General features: G+C 42.6%; 1 protein-coding gene across 1 annotated transcript; it reads right to left on the reverse strand.

The window, feature by feature from the left end:
* Positions 1 to 461: 461 nt before the first annotated feature.
* Positions 462 to 20855, reverse strand: mcf2a (MCF.2 cell line derived transforming sequence a). Its single transcript, XM_084549686.1, has 30 exons — positions 20380 to 20855; positions 15726 to 15794; positions 15515 to 15629; positions 15062 to 15152; positions 13499 to 13618; positions 12944 to 13060; positions 12420 to 12569; positions 12231 to 12346; positions 12002 to 12116; positions 11158 to 11277; positions 10672 to 10863; positions 10398 to 10589; positions 10112 to 10283; positions 8713 to 8795; positions 8426 to 8511; positions 8138 to 8204; positions 7882 to 7997; positions 6968 to 7037; positions 6768 to 6860; positions 6560 to 6652; positions 6283 to 6408; positions 5919 to 6140; positions 4625 to 4717; positions 4026 to 4104; positions 3717 to 3780; positions 2344 to 2444; positions 1829 to 1941; positions 979 to 1091; positions 662 to 765; positions 462 to 575 (listed from the first exon to the last, which is right to left on the reverse strand). The coding sequence occupies exons 1-30, from the start codon at positions 20492 to 20494 to the stop codon at positions 535 to 537; spliced, it is 3348 nt and encodes a 1115-aa protein (XP_084405812.1). The 5' UTR covers positions 20495 to 20855; the 3' UTR covers positions 462 to 534.
* Between the last annotated feature and the right edge of the window lie 177 nt (positions 20856 to 21032).

Consider the following 21032-nt stretch of genomic DNA (forward strand, 5'->3'; position numbering starts at 1 on the left):
ACAGTCTCTGTTTTAAGAAATGTTTCAGGCAAATCCTGGTTGGCATCCCTCCAGCACACACTGAGACAAACAAGAACACACAAACAAGCACTCAGAGATCCTGTAACCTCAAGTATTATCTGGAATGAAGAGTCCACAGATTGATCCACAGACCCTGACTGTGTGTGTTGCAGATGGAGCGCCAGAGGGACGAGACAGTAATCACCAATCGATAAAATAGGATCCAGGGGTATGCTGTTGATTGTCCAAGGGGGCTCCTTCGCCGTTGTGCTGGTGCCACCGCACACCTTCACTATCAGAAAACGCTAGTTCAGGAGATCATCAGTCAAAGCCATGGAAGAAAATCAGCTCTGCTGACTCCCACATTCTTCTCTTTCATGATTGAACTGTGCTGAAGAAAGCAGGCTGCACTGGGGAGTGAAGAGTGGGTGGCGGATAGTGCATCAATTATGAGACAGCTATGGCTCAGTCTGTTCCTTCTGTTTGTTCATCATCCACAGGTAAATATTAGATTCACATTCTGTGCTTTCTTCTCTATGGAGAGCTGAGCTTCCTCGCCTTCAGATTCCCTGGGTCTACAAGAGAATACACAGACTTTTAAAAACAAAGTCAGGAAATGCCATGAGTCAACATTAAACTGTCACTGAAGTCTTTTTCTGACCCCCTAGTCTGGTGGAGTGTTCCTGGCTGCTGTCTCCTATAATCAGCTGCAGGCTGGCAGCTGATATGAAGCCCTCTTGTCGCCGACTGAGATTTTTCACTAGCCTTTCCGTCAGGATGAAGAACACAAAGTATTGAGATAAGAGAGAGAACATAAGAGAAATTACTTAAATCAACTTTGTTACTTCGTTTAGCTTTACATTAGCTCTAATCACAAATCATTTAGCTACTCAGTACTTCCTCTCATGTGGACTATTTGACTGATCTTGACTGACCTTGACAGAGAGATTTACCTACATCATGTGGCTGGAAACTCACCAGCGCCCCCTGTTGTCTTCACATTGTAGTTGGATCACGTCTCCACATTTGATGGTGATGCTCTCTGGTCCATTTTTGGGACAGTCAGCCAAAGCCATGTATTTGCCTGGAGACTAACACAGAAGGAAAACTGTCACACAAGCACAAAGTAAGTAAATATTAACCTATAGAAGACTTATTTAAACACCGCTTTAGAAAGCAAAAATTTGACGGTGTGTCTTACAAAGGCACAATAAAGCACAAAACATCCAACAGGAGCAACATTAACTGGCACAGCAGCACAAGCTCAGAATACAGGATCAAAATTAAAGTAAAGAGAATTAAAAAGACAATTTAAAGATACTGTAATGCAAATATAGAGCTTTTAAATGAAAGAATACGACTGATGTTAGAATTACAGTATTTCTTAGTTGGCGAAAAATGCAGAAGTTTCAAATAGGGCTCCATATATTTTCCATGTTTATTCTTTTTCCAACTCAAATTTTTTTGGTACATTTTTCAGACCACATTTGACATATTCTAGATTTTCAGTTTTAGAAAATCGAACAGAGGGCTGGAAGCATCAGTAGGTTCACATGATCTTTTTTCTCCATGTTTATCCACAAAATTATTGTTTAAAAAAAAATTATTATTATCCATCAAATTCCATGCTGTTTCACTAACCGGAGTCTTATTTAGTGAATAGGTAGATATCAGAGGTTTAATTAAACACATCAGCAGAGTTCAGTTGATTTAGTACACAAATACATACTATTCCCTGGACTAACTAAACTCCCTTATAAGGAATAGAATCTTAATATTTATCAATAGTCTTCATTTGGTCTATTGTATTCTGTCTGATGTGTCTCACCAGTTGCACCAAAACCTCCTCCTCTGTGTCAGATGGGTGGAAGGCGTCCCGACCTCCAGGCCACTCCTCCAGACCCTCGCAGATGTCTACCGAGTGATGTGCTCCGGGCCAACCTGGGATAGAGACGCCACCTTGGTATCAAAGACGGTGCTAAATACTTTCTTCACGAACATTACACTTTAAAAAGGCACCATGTAGATACTTAGTAACTATGTCTGCATTATGATCACCCACTTTATCACTTACTGGGCAATTAACAAGAACGTAGAATCAAAAGCTAATCTCAGTAGCTGGACCTTTTTCCCCCAAATTCCTCGATGTACCTGGTTCTTCAGGTCAAAGTACACCTGAACTGCTGAGGGGGGAAAAGTCAAATGTCTACATTAGTTTACGATTATGAAGTAAACACTAGCGAACACCGTGCAAAGCAAGTCAAATTGTTCAATTTGCAGTGATTTAGTTAGTAAGTATCTACTTGATTGTAGCATAAATGAGCAGGGATGAGATTTACTCACTCCTACGGTTGTGCTGGTGTTTAGGGGAGTGTGGCTGGGGGTCTGGACTGCTCCTCCCTGACTCGGTGTCCTCTGAGCTCACTGACACCCTCTGCTGCATGCTGAGAAAATAACACAAAACAATACCAATCAGCAAATGCTTTGCAGCATCACACAAACGCTCAGGATAGATGTTATCCTTAGCCATACAATCTGGAGTCAGCTTCCCAAATCTGACTCATACAAAAATAAAACATACTAGTAGTAAAGCTGGCCTCAGATCAGTGTCAAGAACAACTCTGTCCTGTTCTTTCTCACACAGCCATGACCATTTAGGCACCAGCCAGACAGCACAGAACACACATCAGCCATCTGCAAGCCTCTCCGTAACAGCCGGGGAGTAGAACTTACACACCATCAACACAATGGTCACACAGGGTTCACATGTGTCAACACAAGGGAAGATCTGGTCTCAGTTTGTTCAGATCCAAATTTAAAGATATGGTTCATTTATTTTTGAATACTGAGTAAGGAAGCACATTTCACAGATGACTGATCAGATCTCAAAAAACAAGCCCCATCTTAAAAAGCAGTTGTCATGAGGAAATCAAGAAAATTTATGGAATGAAACTTAAAGTCTTCTTTTGTTTGCCCTTTGCATTTCATGCAAAATAGCAAATCTAAGATGCAGAAATGAGAGCAGTGGATTTATTTTGTTAGAAAGCCATGGAGGTGCTTGGCCTCTCAAAGCAGCAAGGGAGCATGGGGGGCAGTTATGAACCAGGATGGAGGCTACAAAAAGGGAGTGTAGCTGACGATCAGTATGCAAACACAGCAGCCTGGTGTTTTTAGTTCCCAAGCTGGGCAAGGTGCGTCATGCCATGGTTAGGTGTGCCAGGCTAGGCCAGGCTGAGTTTACCACTGAGCGTTACGGCAGGTCAGTGGCGCTGGGGGCAGTGGTGGGGCCGCGGCCGGGGCCGTTGCCGGGGGCTTTGGGGACGGGGGCTCCGGGATCGCAGGCACAGAAACACGTCAGCTGACAGCGAGACAAAGTCCAGCCCCGGCAGACAGCCCCTGGGAACCCCTCTGGACGGCCGCATGCCCCTGCAGGTGGGGGATGGGAGGAGTGGGGATAGGCAACTAGACAGCAGTGAAGAGAGTGGGGCCTATGTCCTATGTCACACACCGCCACATACAAAGCATCGCACCAGGGCGACGTGAAATGTTTCACTCAAGCTTTGATCAGATATGAAAACTCACCAAATGCATTTAGTGGCGCTGTGACTCCATGTGTTTGTGTTTTGCATAGGTCTGTGTGTTTCTATGTTTATGCAACTATGGCTTAGAGTCATGCGTTATCTTTATTGTGTCTGTAGTCAACCACAGGCACTGACCTCTCAGAGAGCGGTGGAGAGAGCTGCATGTGTTCAACCATTTGGCCGTGTTGATATGCTTCATCTGTGAGAACAAAAGACAAGGTATTGTAGGGGGATTTAAAGAGAGATTTCAGTTTCTGAACAGGAAGTTCAGTTTTGCAAGTGTGCGTTCAATTCCTTGCTTTTGGGACCAGCACAAAAGGATCTCCTAGTAGCCGTGGAGCGTTCTCATGCTCTCTCAGGGCTGTGAGAATCAGTTCAAAGCTCTGAGGGATGAAGGGAACCTCTGTGCTTAGAATTTTCCCTCATATTAAGTTGTTCACAGACCTCTGAGCAACTTCTGCTGGTTAGTCAGTATTCTGCGGAGCTCGTTCAGCCAGGCCATCTTCACCTCCAGTGTAGGAGCCTGAGAGAGAGAAACATTACAAGTTGAACAAGACATGTCCGACTGCCATATTCTTCTTTAGCTGCAATGTAAGCCCCTCTTTCTCTCAGTTTCTCTTTCTCTCTTTTTTATAACTGAAGCAGAAGAATTACAGTTGAAAGGAATTTGTAGTAGTTGAAAGTAGTTGTCTTTGTTTAGTTTTTTATTAACAAATAAAATTAATTAAAACAGAACAAAGAAATAAAATAAAGAAAAAAATCACAATCATCATTTGTCATTTAAAGGTCAATAAATGCATTTATCTATTCAAGATTTCCATACAGACATTTATTGACAGCCCCCAAACCAGAAAATATGTTCATAATTGAGGATATTATAATGTAAGTTTGCTTTAAAATCATTATAATATTAGGTGATTAAAGTTATTTCTGATTAATTCGTCATATCATTGCAGCTCTGAAATTATTTAAAATTGCAGCCAAATTATCTGACTTATTTTGACTTCTGAAATATACTTTTATACTTTTTTTAGACTCCTTACCTGAACCACATACACTTCCTCCCTGCCACTATACCAGATCTCAAACTTCTTCACATCTCCCTTGACGTTCTCTGTGATCCCCACAGCAGTCATCTGCCAAGAGACATATTCTGTTTACACCGAGACACACACACACACATTAGGAGGAGCAGCACAAGCAGCGCATCATACATCACAGTTACATCATGTAACACATCTGTCCTGTCATAACACCAACATTTGCGCTTGCACGCGCGCCTCCGCTGTGTGACTGCTTCCCTCCCCACATCCTCAATAATAAATCAAGAGGTGCAGCTGTTGGTGTGACACCAGATGTGACACCCTCAGCACATCAACACAGAAGAAGTGTTACAGGAACACAACCAGGTTCTGTTTCCAGCTGGGCAACTTAAATGTGTTGAAAGACAACAACAACAACACCAATATCAACTCTGTGTCTCCAGTTGATCCTTCACTTCATTAGTTGGTGCTAAAAAAAAGATAATGTTAGTACTTTATACTCCACTACATTTATTTGAATTCTTTGGGTGCTTGGTATTTTTCTCATTTAGATGATTAAAGTAAAATATAAATCAACAAATACTACTAATAATTATACTATATTATTGTAACCAGCAATTTACACCGATCAGGCATAACATTATGACTATCTTCCTAATATTGTGCAGATTTCCTGTGTGCCTCCAAAACAGTTGTGCCTCATCAGAGAATGGACATAGTCCTTCTGAGGGTGTCCTGTGGTGTCTGGCAGCAGGATGTTGTTAGTGGGGGCCTTTGGGTCCTATGGGTTGAGGGGAGGGGCCTCTGTGGATCATCCCACAGATACTTGATCAGTTTGGGGTCTAGTGAATTTGGAGGCCAGGTCAACACCTTGTGCTGTTCTTCATGTTTGTTGAGTTGTTCCTAAACTGTTTTTGTGCCTGTATCTGTGTCAGGCTGCATCCTGCTGAGGATGGCTGCTGCCATCAAGGAGTGTCATTGTTATGGGGTGGGGGTGCCTGGTCTGGTCTAGGTAGGTGGTACATGTCTAAGTAACATCCACATGAATGCCAAGTCCAAAAGTTTCCCAGCAGAACTTGTCATAAGAAGGTTAATATTATTCACTTCTCCTGTCAGTGGTTTTAATGTTGTGGCTGATCTGTGTTTAAAGTAATTAAAATTATCTCCATGCTGACACATTTAAGTTATATGAATAAGAATGATTTTTATTATTATTCATATAACTTTAAAGTTTCAGTTAGTAATACAGTTTAACTTATGAGCCAGTGTCTCAAAAAGCTGCACGTGCACCAACCTTGAGACAGTGCTTGAAGCTGTATGAGGGAGTCTTGTCGCTCCCGTCTCCGTGCTCCTCCCTTCGCTTGCACAAGAGCAGGGCTCTCTCGTACAAGAAGAGGTGCCTCTGCATTGGCTTGAAGCGGGCCAACTCCTTCATGCGGGTGGGGCCTTTCTTATGGCTGATCCACACACTGAAAGAACCCTGCATGAGCACACGGCCCAGCTCACAAATGTCACCCTGCAGAGAATGGAAGGGAGAATTTACCGCATGTGAAAGCCTTGGTTGAACATATATTCTGTGCATGTTTGAGCGCATTTATACTAATTAGAATTCAAAAAGCCCAGCTCTTATCAGTCATCCACAGGAAAGGACATTTCACCTCATATCCTGTGATGGCTATCTGGTGCATGGAGTCATTAACTGATTTGAGGAGGTCCAGCATGGCTGTTAGCGCCCCCTGCAGTTCAGAGGCGCCCTCACAGTCTGTACTGTATTTAATCAGTTCCTGACAACACACAAAAGCAACACACGTAGGTAAACACATCCGTACACGAATACAAGTGTTCAAGAGTTAGAAAACTGATAGTGCTGTTTAGTCACTAGATTCTGTGGTTGGAGTTAAAAATACTTCAGCAGATACGAGTTTGCTTTCTAACCTTGAGCAGCAGCTGGTATTTGGTGAGGCGTTGGATGGGTTTTAACAGGTAGGAATCCAGGCCCAGTTTGTGCTCCAGCTTTTTTTGACACTCCTTTACAAAGACACATAAAATCACAAACAACGTCACGCTTGTCGGCGACAGACAACCGCTTCTCAATTCTTAGTGTGTGAAAAATACTGTGTCAAAACCGCTGATGGAAACTGACCTGAAAGAATCCACAGTCTGAGAACTGTCTCCACAGTGCCTCAGAGCGTGGCTTATTCTGACAGTAGCATTCATACATTTGGAAACTTTCTTTCTGGGGAGACAACAAAGAGACATCTGCTCTAATGATATGGATACAAAACGCGCACAATGACTAAAAAATACGAAGAGGTAACGCAACATATTCATTTATCATCTCACCCGCTCCAGAAAACATGCTCCCACACTTTCAGGAGTGTCCAGGCATCCTTCGAGGTCCTGAAGGAAAACCCTGGATACCCAGAGAGGAGAAAGACCAAGGATTAGATCTCAAAAGTCACTGAAACCAACATCATCTGAATCTATTCCCACCCACACATGAGCCTTAGCAGCATAACCTTTCCATACACAACAACAACCACCATAGTTATAATTTAATCTCTCTCTGGAGTTATTGGCATTTATAATAATTTATTTATAATTTATAACCAAATAATAGTTATAGATTCGTGTAGGTCTCCCTTACATTATAACCAAAACACCTCTTATGAAGGTTGCACAGAAAAAGCTGATGAACCTGATTATATCACATGTAAACCAGCTACCATTTTTATTTAGCATCAGCATCTAGCAGATTAACATTTAACTGCTATTCAAGTAAGAGCATTACTTCATACTGTGTAATATAAAGGTATTCACAGCTCAGAAATTGTGGTCATTTTCATATTTTTGGGGAATCTTGCTATTCTCGACAAAGCAAAAAAAGCAATAAACAGGAAATGGCTGTGCAAAGAGTCAAACTAAATGGACAGAAATAGTTCAGGAAATTGACTTTCTATCTCAGACATACCATTAAACAAATGGAATATAATGGAAAACTGAATCTCTCATTTATTTGGCTTGGGGGACTTTGTTTTATTTATTTCTGTGGTATGGCTGACAGAATGGAGGCAACTGATGGTAACAGCCGCTTTGTGTTTTAGTTTTCTGTTGGTCAGTGGCTGACCAGAATAACCTCTGTGATTAAAAAGACAATCACTTTGCAGTGTTCTGACTGACTGAAATTTACAGCCACTACTGTCTATTTCCCTATGGTCAGACTGGTATATATGCCATGTGAGTCATTAGTCACTTGCCTGCTGTGAAAATTGTAGATCTCAGGCATGTTTCCAAAAAGAATGTCTTTCTTGCTGCGAAGTATTGGGGGCAGGAGCCCCGACAGAGCTGGGTTGTCCATTTCAGCCCTGTAACCCTGCAACATTTATGGCAACACAATAGAAGAAGTGACAAAAAGAATAAAAGATGTACTACCGGGAATAATTTAACAGGAAATACAACAAATATACAGTTAACGTATATGAGAAGAAGAAGTAACCATGTGTGTTTTCTTACCAGCAGCACTGACAGTAGCTCTTCCACATAGATTCTTTCCGTCTCTATGAGTTCCCTCATCACATGACTTCGACACAAACACACACACAGAAGTTGAGAGAGAGAGAGAGAGAGAGAGAGAGAGAGAGAGAGAGAGAGAGAGAGAGAGAGAGAGAGAGAGAGAGAGAGCCAGAGGCCATCATTAGCACTGAACAAAGAGAATCACAAAGTAAACAACAGCAAGAGCAGCACCGAGGTCAGGCAGACAGACAGACAAGACAGACGGGTGGACGGATGCCTCATCCTCACCGCTTCAAGAGATCTGGGCTGTCGTCTCCATCCAGACTGTACGACACACAGCCCCGGCTCTCCTGGTAGTCGTGAATCACTTCTATCTGAACACACAACAGATGGAAAGCGCTGACTCTCCCATGTAATTTCAGAGGAAATATTGATAAACTGAACTAATTACTGGACCAAACAGGACGACATCATTTGAGATAACAAATATTCGCACATTTTGGGGGTTTAAAAAGAACAGAAACGACTAAACAAAACAAAAATAAAAATACCATTTTTATTTTGTTTTTACTTACTTTTCTAGGGTTGGGATTGGGACTTTTACGTGATGCTCTCTTGCCCGGCAGAGAGATATCGAATGTGAACTTCAAACCATCACCTGCGAAAGCAAGATCAGCAGGAGCTCATCAAAGAGGATCATTTAAACGCAGTCTACTTTCTTATGCTCTAAGGGAGAAATAACTAAATCAAAGTGCCCACACTAAATCAAACAGAATTATTGTTTTTAAGGCTGTGTGCACAGTGTTGACTCAAAGCAGTTGGCTGCCCATGACCCTTGCTTTTGATTGCTAAGTAATAATGAAAAATAAATGAATAAAATAAAATTAATCAGTCATGATAGACATTCTAGGTAATCACTGATAATAAGTTACTTCTTCTTAAGGTGAGGCCTGAAACTAGCATGTACAGATCTAAAGAACAGTCTGACAGAACCGTGAGCATCCTTTTGATCCTAGCAGCTGAATCCTTACATCAAGCTTGACTGAGTGTTTGTGCCTTAGCATGTGCCATGTTACATTCATCAACAGTATTGCATGTGTGTGGATGCAAATAAGTGGAGTTAAGCTTGTGCCAGAAGAAATCAGTCCAAACTAACCACATCTCCCTTTATCTCCTTTCTTGATACTTGACATCGTGAGAATCAAAGGAGCCTAAGAGGGCTTCATAATCACCCTCTTGTTATAACTTGGCTTACTATGTATAAAGTACAAGACATTAAAGACAAGAATGGACGTGGATAAGGGCTCATTCATCTTTTTACACTTATACTTCAAGGGACAGAGGTGCATTCAGAGGCACAATAGACGCACTCAAATGGAAAAAGGACACCCACTCCAGATAACACATACTATATTAATTGGATCCTGCTGTATATGGTTAGCTTTGTGTAGGTTCCCTTGAGACAAGAGAAGCAGATAAAAAGTTCTTTAATGTATATGAATCACATATGGCTCTATAGCAGCTATCGTGACTAATAGACCAGTCCGGTAATTCCCAGTGGACTGATTATACCTTCTGCCCTTGTTCTGGCTCATTTGTAAAGCTGACATGCTAACCCCAAAGGCCACTCAGGAAAACCTTGGTGCTACACACTGGGAGCCTGTGATGTGTTAATTTAACTTTGGTGCCTAAAGGAAAGATGCGAAGGGGAGAGGGATTGATGCCATGCCATAAGGGCTGGGATGAGACCCCATAATGCTGCTGGAAAACAGACAAACAGGTTAGGTTAGAGTTTTAGCTGACTTGTGAAAAGCATGTATACGAGGCAAATCTGGGCAGCTAACTGAAGACAAGTGCTGTTTCATGTACTCTAACAAAGATCACTCTTGTACAAGTGTGCATAAATGAGGTGACAAGGTCTCTAATCCAACAATGATTCTTTCTTTGGAGATAAGATGTGTGCACGCACTGTACCATGCTTTGGGGAGAAGAGCGGGGACTTGGAGCGTGGGGGGTTTTCAGGCCTTGGGGCCACCAGTTGGACCGGCCGCACATGCTTGTCAGCCAGCTTCCTCAGACAGGCTTGTCTGTTCTGGATCATCTGTTGTACTGCTGCATGCTTGTCAAATGTTTGCCCAATCTGGGCCTAACAGACAAAAGATACAGATAGTAAGGGAAGGACATGTCTAAGTCTATCAAAAGGCCTTTTTCCTTATGATCATGAGTTAAATAATGTGACATTCTTTTCAAGCTTCCTAACCTGAAGCTGAGGTGTGATGACAGCCTCATACTCCATGGCCAGGATGTCAAGTCCTGAGCTCAGCATAGACGGCGCCGCCTCCAAGAACTTCTCAATGTCTCTCAGAGCAGCCTGGGCCCCTTCCTTAGACTGAAACCTATCTACCAGCTGATTGGCCAACAAATATGCGCCATCATCACACCAAGTTTGAGCCTGAAGACAAAGAGCATGTGTGATTTATAAAGATATACGCATCCCCTTGCTTGCCCGTAAATAACTGCACGTCTCTTAATACCTGCCCGACACAAAGCAGCAGCTGGTGTGTTTGCAGAAGAAGAGAGTGTTTGGTCTTAAGAGCAGCAGAGAGTGTGTCACAGTAGTGGCGAAGTTCATTGCAGCGCTGCATAATGAGAGCCATGGCGTAGTGGTGACCGGCTGACAGCTGGTGTCCATGAAGGATGATGATCTGGGCTCGAGACATCACCTCCTGAACAGAGACAACAGGGAAACACAAGACGGAAAGAGTCAGATTTATTGACTGAGACACTGAGACATTGAAGTCCTTAAAAATCCACTATTCTTATATTGACCTCTGGATAAATGATATATTTTGTTATTTTTTGGAATAAAAAGAAAAACACAAGCTATGGACCAAAACAAAGCAAGAAAATACAGGGTAAAAGTGCACTGACAATTGATAAAGGGCCCATTTTTAATGCCTGCTTCCTGCAGGGGTGCCACAGTTTGCAGAATTTAAGACACTGATTGGAGAGACACTGACCTGTGCATTAGATTCCAGACAGTCCAGCCTTTTGAGAGCCTGTTCTGTTTGAGCCAGTGTGTTCACAGATATGGACAGTTCCCTCTCCTGAGTCATGAGATGCTCCAGACATAACTCCGTCTAAAAAGAAAAAGGACAAAACATACATAGACACATTAAGAAGAAAATTTATACCGGTAATATAAGGCCAATCTGCTTGTTCCTAAAGGTTTTACATCCACAATGTAGCTTGTGTCTGCATGATTGTATTCAGAAACGTGATAAATTAAAATATGTTACTGACTACAGATACACAAAAACATATATCGAACATACACCGGTCAGGCATAACATTATGACCACCTTCCTAATACTGCGTAGGTCTCCCTTGTGCCTCCAAAACAGTTGTGACTCATCAGAGAATGGACATAGGCCTTCTGAGGGTGTCCTGTGGTGTCCGGTAGCAGGATGTTGTAAATGGGGTCCTATGGGTTGAGGGGAGGGGCCTCTGTGGATCATCCCACAGATACTTGATCAGTTTGGGATCTTGTGAATTTGGAGGCCAGGTCAACACCTTGTGCTGTTCTTCATGTTTGTTGAGTTGTTCCTAAACCGTTTTTCTGTGTGTGCCTGTGTCAGGCTGCATCCTGCTGGGGATGGCTGCTGCCATCAAGGAGTGTCATTGCTATGGGGTGGGGGTCCCTGTTCTGGTCTAGGTGGGTGGTACATGTCTAAGTAACATCCACACGAATGCAAGGTCAGAAAGTTTCCCAGCACAACACTGTACTGTTATTCACTTCCAACGTCAGTGGTTTTAATGTTGTGGCTGATCGATGTATACATGTCAAGTTCATGAAATACTAACCTCCCGAAAGCTTTGCTCATATCTGAGCAACTGCAGGTACTGATGAAGTTTCAGGTGATGCTTCTCGAAGAAGCCATCAAATGCTGACTCCATGTCTCTGAGCTGAAGAAGAAGCCTAAAAAAATAGAAGGACTTTGCCTCACGTGCTATTTGTTTGCATTACAATAAGAAGAATATTCGAGAATTTCCAGAACCAATGAGGGAGTCCTCCTCTGTGATAAATGTTTACCTTTGCACTGTCTCCCAGTCCAGCTTCACGTCCCACTGGGAGTCATCCTCCTTCCCAGTGGTCTCCAGGCTGGAGAGAAGATGACGGCCCTCCTTCGACACTGACCTGATTGCTTCCTATCAACAAGGAGAATTTAGATCATAAATAAGTTAATAAATCTGTATGACATAAATACAGTGGAAACCTTACCTTGAGTTTTCTGTACTTGTCAGTGTGAGACTCGAGGAGATACTCAATGGTCTTCCCCTCATCGGGCAGCTCCGTCTCTGCCAGCTCGGTGCCGAAGCTCTGCAGCATCTGTGCGATGTCTTTGACTGTTACAGCAAAACTTTCAATAGCCTGCAGTGGAAGCAGAAGCAAACAAAACACAGGGAATTCTGTAATACTGGTGCACAGATAATGTATGGCACTGTGGCATAGAGCTTCTTCATGTGGTAAATGTTTAACAATGTGTGGCTCAATGTCCACTGTCCAGGGAGATAGAGTGAGACACAGACACTCAAGTGCATGTTAACAGCACGCCGACTTGACAGGTTTGACGAACAGATGGATTCTCTTCTGTATTTTAAATGTCATGTGCTGAATATCTGGCAGCAGCTACATGAAAAGGATTATACATTTGTCACAGAAAACAAAAGAAAACACCGGGGAGATGTTGAAGGATGATACAGATTATTGTTTGGTCCCACTTTGGTTCATAACCTGTGACTTACCGTTCGTAAAACAATCCAGTCGCTGTGGCAGTAGTCCAACGTGCCTCCAAACTCCGATGTCAGCTGGTTCTCATCAATGTAGCGCAGCAGGTCTGTGACGGAGCTCAGCATCACCACCTAAAAATACAGACAAAACCTGAGACCTCACAAGAACACTTGGGACTGTGCATATCATTACATGTTTTTAAAAACACACCACAGATTTTGGGTTTGGGCAGTTTTCTGTGCCATACTGGAAGGAGTATGATCAACCACAGGCAATTATTTTATCTGTAGACACCAGAATGAAAGGAACCATCTGGCATGTAAACGACTATTTTCATAATAGATACACATGCCGGAAATAGCACAACAAACATGAGATTTTTCCACCGATACTTCTCAAATGAAAGAATTTAGATTACTGGAAATATTAGAAACATCCGAGAAGTGTTTGAAAAACTGAAATCAGCATATACACTCGGCCGCATTTGACTCATGGAGCTCAGAGTTGTAACAAGAACGAGGTGTACCTTGTTGTGATGTGAGACATGTTTGGTAACTGAGCTGCCTTACTGGCATCTTGAGCATGAAGTCCTCCTGGCTGAAGCGGAAGCCGAGGTCAGTGACAGTACGGTGGAAGAAGCTAGTGGGTCGGAGCACCAAGACCAGGTGGAGGTTCCCAGGAAAGGAAGCCTGGACGAGAGAGAAGAGGTCAACCATGGGCAAATTGATTAGGATTCGGATGGAACCACAAACACTTCACTGTGGTGCAAACAGTGTTTCCAATATGTTCACGTTCACACGTCTGCACAGAGCCGACACGTGTGTGAAAAACAAACGCTAACAGGCTCCACATCTGACAGGAGAGACTTACGGTCTCAACTGCTCCGTCAGTCAGGCGATTACTGTCAGCTTAACGCAGCAGATTCAAGGTTCAGTCTCTGCACTATTCACACGTACATCATACACTGCATTTCAGCTGTAGGTTGTCTGAGGTCATTGCCTGACACAGAAGGACTTCCTAGACAGCATCTGCATTATAGCTTACTTATGACAAGCTGCTTGTATTACAACAGAACAGTCAAACCTAGAGGAAGACGTGAGGAGAACAATACATATACTGAACTAAAAATAAAGCCAATTCATACAGATGATGTATGAATTAGAAGTAGTTTTGGTACATACTTGAACATTTACATCAAGCAGGAATATGATGCATATGCCAGCTCTGCACTAGTACTTATTAAGCAGGATATTTATCACATGCCTCCATTTTATTATTTGCCATGTGACGCCACTTCTAACATCAGTTTGTCCTGAAACATTCTTCAGATTTAAAGACAGACATGCGTTATCAGTCTGTCTACAGTGATTTTAGTCCAGGTCTCACACACAGCCAGACGCATGACTAAGCATAACTGCGCTCTGCACCGCAGTGCTACACTCAGCAGCCAGCAGCCACAGCCGGTGCCACTGCAGCATTCGCCCTGCCCGCTGCAAAACTTCCCCACAAACTCTTCAGACGACAGGATAAGCAACCTAGCAAGCTTTACCGGGCTCCTCCGGATCTTCGGCATTCCTCGCCGGTAAAAGCAGTCAGTCATGGTGTTAGAGGCCATCTCGGTTAAATGTACATTCCCGTCGGATCACTGAAAATCGGTGCCAAGCCGAGGTATGCAGCTTCCTCCGGCTGCCCTACCACAGACGCAGCGCTGCTGCTGCCTCTCAGGCGGAGGGCGGCAGCGCTCTCTGCAATGCCCCCCTCCGTCCCTCACCCCCTCCCTCCCTCTCGCCTTCCATCCTTTCCTTCACTCAGCATCCCGCGTCATCACACAATTTTTGCTTACTCATTCATTTGCAGCAATATGCAGCCGGGCATCCAAGTACACATAGGATGTTTAGGTTTCTCTAAAAGTATGCACCACTGGGAAGTATTCAAACTCTAATATGACGCATAAATGATTTGATCTTATCTAGACATTGCTCAGGTTTTCAGCACCACGGACAGCAGCTCATAAATTAAACAGCAGCCTGTAAGCACGGCCACATTGCAGCAGCTACTTATCCCATACATTATGTTTGAGCTGCAACACAATCTGTTACGTAAAATAACCTCCATGAAACTGTGACACTTACTGCTATCCTGGAAAGTGCAGTTTTGATAGAGGCCCATGTGTCCAGTCTTCTGTCTAAAATGATGATAAATTTGACTCCTGGTTGCCTCGTTCTGCAACAAAAATAGACATTGGTATAACTCCGCGCAATGACTAGTGGATTTGGTGAAACTATAAACAGTCACAATGACATGAGTTGGTTTGACTATAATTTTATATCATTTCTATGTGATTTACATCTACACAAATGAGTTGTGTTTCATGTAAAAGGCCCTTGGGTGGATCCAATTTAAACTTAATCTCCTGGCAGGATGAGTTTTAGACATAGAGGACATCAGGAGGACATTTGATCCTGAGCTGAGCAGCAGTGAAGGCCAGAGCAGCTGTGCTCGGAATACAAGCACTGAGCTTTTGGTGCACTGCAGAAAGAGAGAGGGGGAGAGATTCAGACGGGAATAAATGAAGGAGGACGCACCGAGGGATGAGGGTGAGGTACGTAAAGACTTTGGCTAACGCTTCCTCTGGAATGTCGCTGAAAGCTGAGCATTCTGGGAGGGTGATGATGACGCTGGAGTCTTCCCCACGGCCTCCTGGGGGGAAAGAAAAAAAGACAAATTAGTAATCATTTTCTTTAAATTGCGTAGATTACGTAACTTAGGAAATGGTAATATTAAAATAGTCCTCACCTGACAGGTATGCCACCTGTTTTTCTATATAGCCTCCCACCTCCTTCAAGCTCACAGGGACAGTCACCTCTGGAAGCAGATACACAAAGTCTAACAACTAAGGATTCTGAAAAGCAGTATCCACAACAACTGTAATCAGCTTCATTAGTCATGTATATATGTACACACATACTGCACACGTGAGCACACTTGGAACAGTGGGCAGTGTTTTTTAAAATGTGTTACTCATTCAACCGCTTTTCTCAGCGATGGCAAGGTGTAAAACCAACGATACATACACTGCATTTGATTGATCTATATGACATTTGAGAAGCTTTTCAGCCAGCAACAAGATTAAATCCACCCTCAGATGAAAGTGATCACTTTTATGTACATTATCATGCACAAAGTGTAACCTTTTAAATAAAAAATTGGCTCACCGAAGCTTTACCAGCCTGGGCCTACTTTCATCTTATAATTGCTGTACATCATTAAACATTAATGCGTTCCATGAAAGATAGCTGTGAATGCTGCATTGCTGTTGCAGATATAAAGCAACATCAATTGAAAGACACTGACAATATTAAAACACATTAGATGATGTACAACATCTGAAGCGATGATGGAGTACTGACAGCATCTCCTCTCATGCTTCATGTTCTAGTCTGAGTAACCAATAAATGTTAAAGTCTCCTACAGAGCAGTCTGTGCATTTCAAATTAGGTTTACATCAGCCCATTGATGCACCGGGGTGGGTTAATCCAGATGTGAAGCAAACAATAATTACAATTATAACAATATTACGCAAAGTGTGGGGGTACTATAAATCACCCCAAATGCCTTTCCCCCGTTCAGTGTTTCATGCAACAGATTAACTGTGCAGTAAATTTTAAATAGCGTCCTCATCCATAATGGATGGAGACATTAAAAATTAACTGGAACAGAGAGATCGAAAAAGGCAGTCAGAAAAAAAGATGAGAGAAGTCAAAAGAAAGACAGGAAGAGCAAGGGAGGTGTTATTTTCCATGAGTCGGTTGCAGTAATAGTGTCCGTGAGGCTATCGAGGAGCGAGTAATGAGCTCCACTGGTACCTGCTGAATATTTGATGTGTGTCTGTAACAGAGAGGAGACAAGCCAGGCCACGGTACGGACGGACCAATGGCTGGACTGTGCACTCACACATGGAGGATAGAGTTACAGTCACACTTGAGTTGTTATATAAGTTGCTGAAGGATATTCAGGAGGTTGGAACAAATCTTAAATGAGTATATGTCGTGTCGAGCATGTTTTTGAGATGATTTGGTGGCTAGAATGCATGAGAATACTTGTATTATACTGTGAGAAGTAGAGGAAGGCGAAAAAAAATACACAGGTCACATTAATGTATGATTGCTTGCATTAAAATGTTTAATGCAAGCAATCATATATTTGATAAGCAAGCTTTTTTTTTTTTCACAATTCTGACTGCACTAAAAGTTGATGTAAAGCAAATGAGAAGAGAATACAGCAGTGCACATACAGTATACTGCAGACCTCTGCTGTATTTGATCACAGGAAGGGTGGCCTGTGCTGCAAACTGCAGAGTGTTTAATAAACTTGCCAGTTTGTGGAAACACTGCACCGCCCTCACCCAGCCAGACGACCAGTCCATCCCATGATTGAATGCTTTAAAAGAACTCTGCCAAATAAAATGCCCTGTAGTCTGTCAATCATGCCCAAGGCCTGACTGTTCACGACTTATAGACAACACAGTGCTACTTAAAATTTGGCACCAAGTCATTTCTACGAATATATGAATATTTCTAGGTATTATACATATATTCAAACATTTTACCAAAGTCAATTTAATACCCAAAATATTGATAATGAAAGAAATCCCAGTGTGCTTTTTTAGAGTTTTTTTTTTTTTTCTTTCAAAGTGCTGTATTGGAGTGGAGTTTGCTTCATGACCTCTCCAGGTGACATCCAGGACAGTGTGCTCAGGTGAAAGTCAAATAACCTCTGTTTGTTTTTCGGTCCTTACGTACAGAGAAAGAGAACTGTTTGCCAGTGTGGATGGAAACAGAGATTTGCGGCCAGTCAAGAGGCCGAGGCTCCGACCAACGCGTTCAGTCTGCATACAAAGCTCAAGTCACAGAGCTTATCTCTGTTGTGCAAACACTGATAACCATCCGCGCTGATTTTATTGAACATACCTCATATAAAAAGCACTCACCTGCTCTCAGCTTTTCCATGTTTTATTCTTTTACAAGACTGAATCAAAGGGAATTTATATGTAGTTTGTTTTTTTTACATTGAACAGTGAAGTGAAAACCAACGTCTACAAACAGAGACGTATACACTTGATAGGCACGGCGAGACGTCTGCATTAATAGGCGGAACATGCTTGAACATGACTTCTGCCTGAATATAAAGTCTTGCGTCTTTTCTTTTCACAAGTCGTGACCGAGGAACTAGAACAATATGAAGTCCCATTTTTCCTAACCGATGGCACACCTTGCTCACACGTTGTTCAGTGAATATTAGTGACACTGCAGAATTGAAAATAAGAAGAGGCTGGTTCAAATGTAGAGTGCACCTACCCATGGACATTGCATTCAGTCTGATATTATAGATATTCCAAAAAGCAGCCTTGTGTAATCCCTTACAGGGCAAGAAATCCCCTCTTACACATACAAGCATGTTCATAGTACACAGAAGCCTGGCCTCATACTGCTTTTAGGTCACGAGATATTTTGTTAAATGAAGCTTTAAATGCTTAGAGGATTAAACTGGTGGGTGGCTCAGCCTGATAGAAAAGGGTGGAAGAAAATTACTTGCTGGCATACATGAAAACTAGATTGGTTTTATACTGGAAAGGCAAGAATGGCAAAGCCTGCACAATAGCTCTGCAAGGCTTTGGCGAGGGGAGGGCCAGTGCTTTTAAGATTCACTTCAGTAGACCTGTGACATAACACCTTTGGGTATTTTGTTAGGATTTCCAGTTATTAATTCTTGGAGTGATACATGGCATTTTTCATGTAGTATTTTGTATAAACTGTGTATGCATGTGTATTTATTCCTATGCAATGGGCTAGTGGTCTTTGTAGCGTTTTGATAAATCACAATTCAAGTTGTCATATAATGTATTCTGCATCAAATACTTTTGCAAGAGTCTTTGCAAGAGACTATTCTCCTGTCTCTCTGTGCTCAGTAATGCCGAAAATTGCTTATGAAAAATAAGTAAAAATGTTGCATTATAATCTTTTGTATGCGTGAAGTTGTGTGGGAGTCTTACTCGAGGTTGAGGCACTTGAGCAGTTCAGGTTTCAGTTGTAGCCGACACCATTTAAGGGTGTGAACTGTCAGCTGAAGTTAAAGCTTTGAAAAGAGTTGGTGTCATTTCTGGAAACATTTAAAATGTTTAGTCGCTTTGGAAGAGCCACTGGAAACACACAAGGCACAAGATACTTTACATTTAGGAGCAGAAGATTTAGATTGTATCCCCATGGGAGTACGGTCTTGTTGAAGGTTTTGTCCGACAATCAGAGTCATGAGATTTGGTGTCATGAGTACTGTGAAACTTCCAAATGGCCCAAATCCATTAAATCGTCACATTGTTTACATGACTCATGACTCAAAGAATGATAACAGACTCCAAGTTTCTCAGTCTATTACTGAGAATGATATTCTGATGGTATAAAAGGCAAGGCAATAGGCAACAAAAATAAAATATACTTCTACTAACTACATAAAATGACTGTGTCATATAGCATTGTATTCTTATGTATGACTACCATTGCGTCCCCTGTAAATAGATTAGGATTAAGAGATGGTTCACATTTCACACTGGTATAAATAGAAACTCAGCATGGCCCTCTCCCTGCTGTCTCTGTTACGTCCACAGACCAGGTAAAATAAACCCACAGGAGATATAAAGAGCCAAAGGCCCATCAATTAGGCAATAACTCAGGGCTGCCAAGATCCCAACGTAATCACATTATCCTCAGGAGGATGCTGCTCTGTTCACATCAGTCACATCAGGCACTATTTCTGTCCATCATCTTGCCTTCTTTTTCTAATTTCCGAGTCATTTGCAAAATTCACAATCAAAAATGGTGACTGACAAATGTGTGAGTGTCTTTTTGAAGACAAAGTTAATACATGACACAACAACATACCCCAAATACTACAAGATGCATTGAGTACATTCTAAGCAATCCACTATATCAGATTTTCGCTTCAGTTGACAGCGACGGCATCAGTTTTGCCTCTATCACTGTCAGACGCTGATGGATGCCAAAATCAACAGATATTGAGGCTACAGACATATACTTTGAATAAATATCTATCCATCTGTGATGGCTTAAAATAGCCAACGTAATCCCTGCAATAGCCCACTGTTGGAGAAAAGCTGCAGGAACTGGTACATCAATAACGCAGACTAACCTAAGATACAGTACATGGTGCAGTTCTCCGGTTACTTCCTGTAATGGCTCAGAGAAGTTACAAGTGAACATTGTAAATCAAACTAAATGGACCTCTGCTACGGTACATGTCAGTCTACAGTGCTGTGCTGAGATGAGCAATGTGTAATGTAGTAAAGAGGAATAGTTTGGGAGTAGCTACAAGATTATATTCAAAAACCTGATAGTGGCTATCGTAAGTGAGGACAATCAACATCTTGTGTACTCACGCTGCAGAGTGCTTTCAAGCTGGGAGCCAGCCTGCAGAAGGCAGTGGTAGCTCTCCATCTCCTCCTTGGACTCTTTCCCCGGCTCTCTCTCCTCCTGCAGCGAGGCAGGGCCCATTCCCTTCGTCTGTATCACAGGATCAGGCTGGGAGAACCGACGCTGTCGTGGGAGGTATTAACAGCAGTCCAGGCCTCACATCCTCTTCAGAGTCCTATAGTCCTCCATGGTGTAGTTTTACACAAGCTAGGAGATAGAACAGGGAAACTTGCGCCCACCTGATTCTGCGGGTGCCACGATCCAGATGGGACAGTTCCCTGGAGCTGGTGCTGGTTCTTTCTGACCTTGAGCTGCATAGAGTGTCTCCACACTGAGAACAGCTTCAACAGAAGGCCAGTCCACATAAGCAGTAAAACGTTAGTTTGCTGTCCCGTTGTTATCCAGACTGGGTGTTGTGTGTTTTTTCCCCTCACACACACACACACACACACAAGTGCCGACAGCCTGTCTACTCTCAGCAGCAGTTAGCTACTTCAAAACAAACAGGGCTCCATCTGGCCACTGCTGTCTGCCTCTCTCTTTCCCCTCCCCTGCCCTCCCTCTCTCTCTCCCTCTCTCTCTCTGCGTCAGTTCTGCACTGTGCAGAGCTCAAGAGTCC

The sequence above is a fragment of the Chelon labrosus genome (assembly GCF_963514085.1).
Source record: "Chelon labrosus genome assembly, chromosome: 8".
Classification (NCBI taxonomy): domain Eukaryota; kingdom Metazoa; phylum Chordata; class Actinopteri; order Mugiliformes; family Mugilidae; genus Chelon; species Chelon labrosus.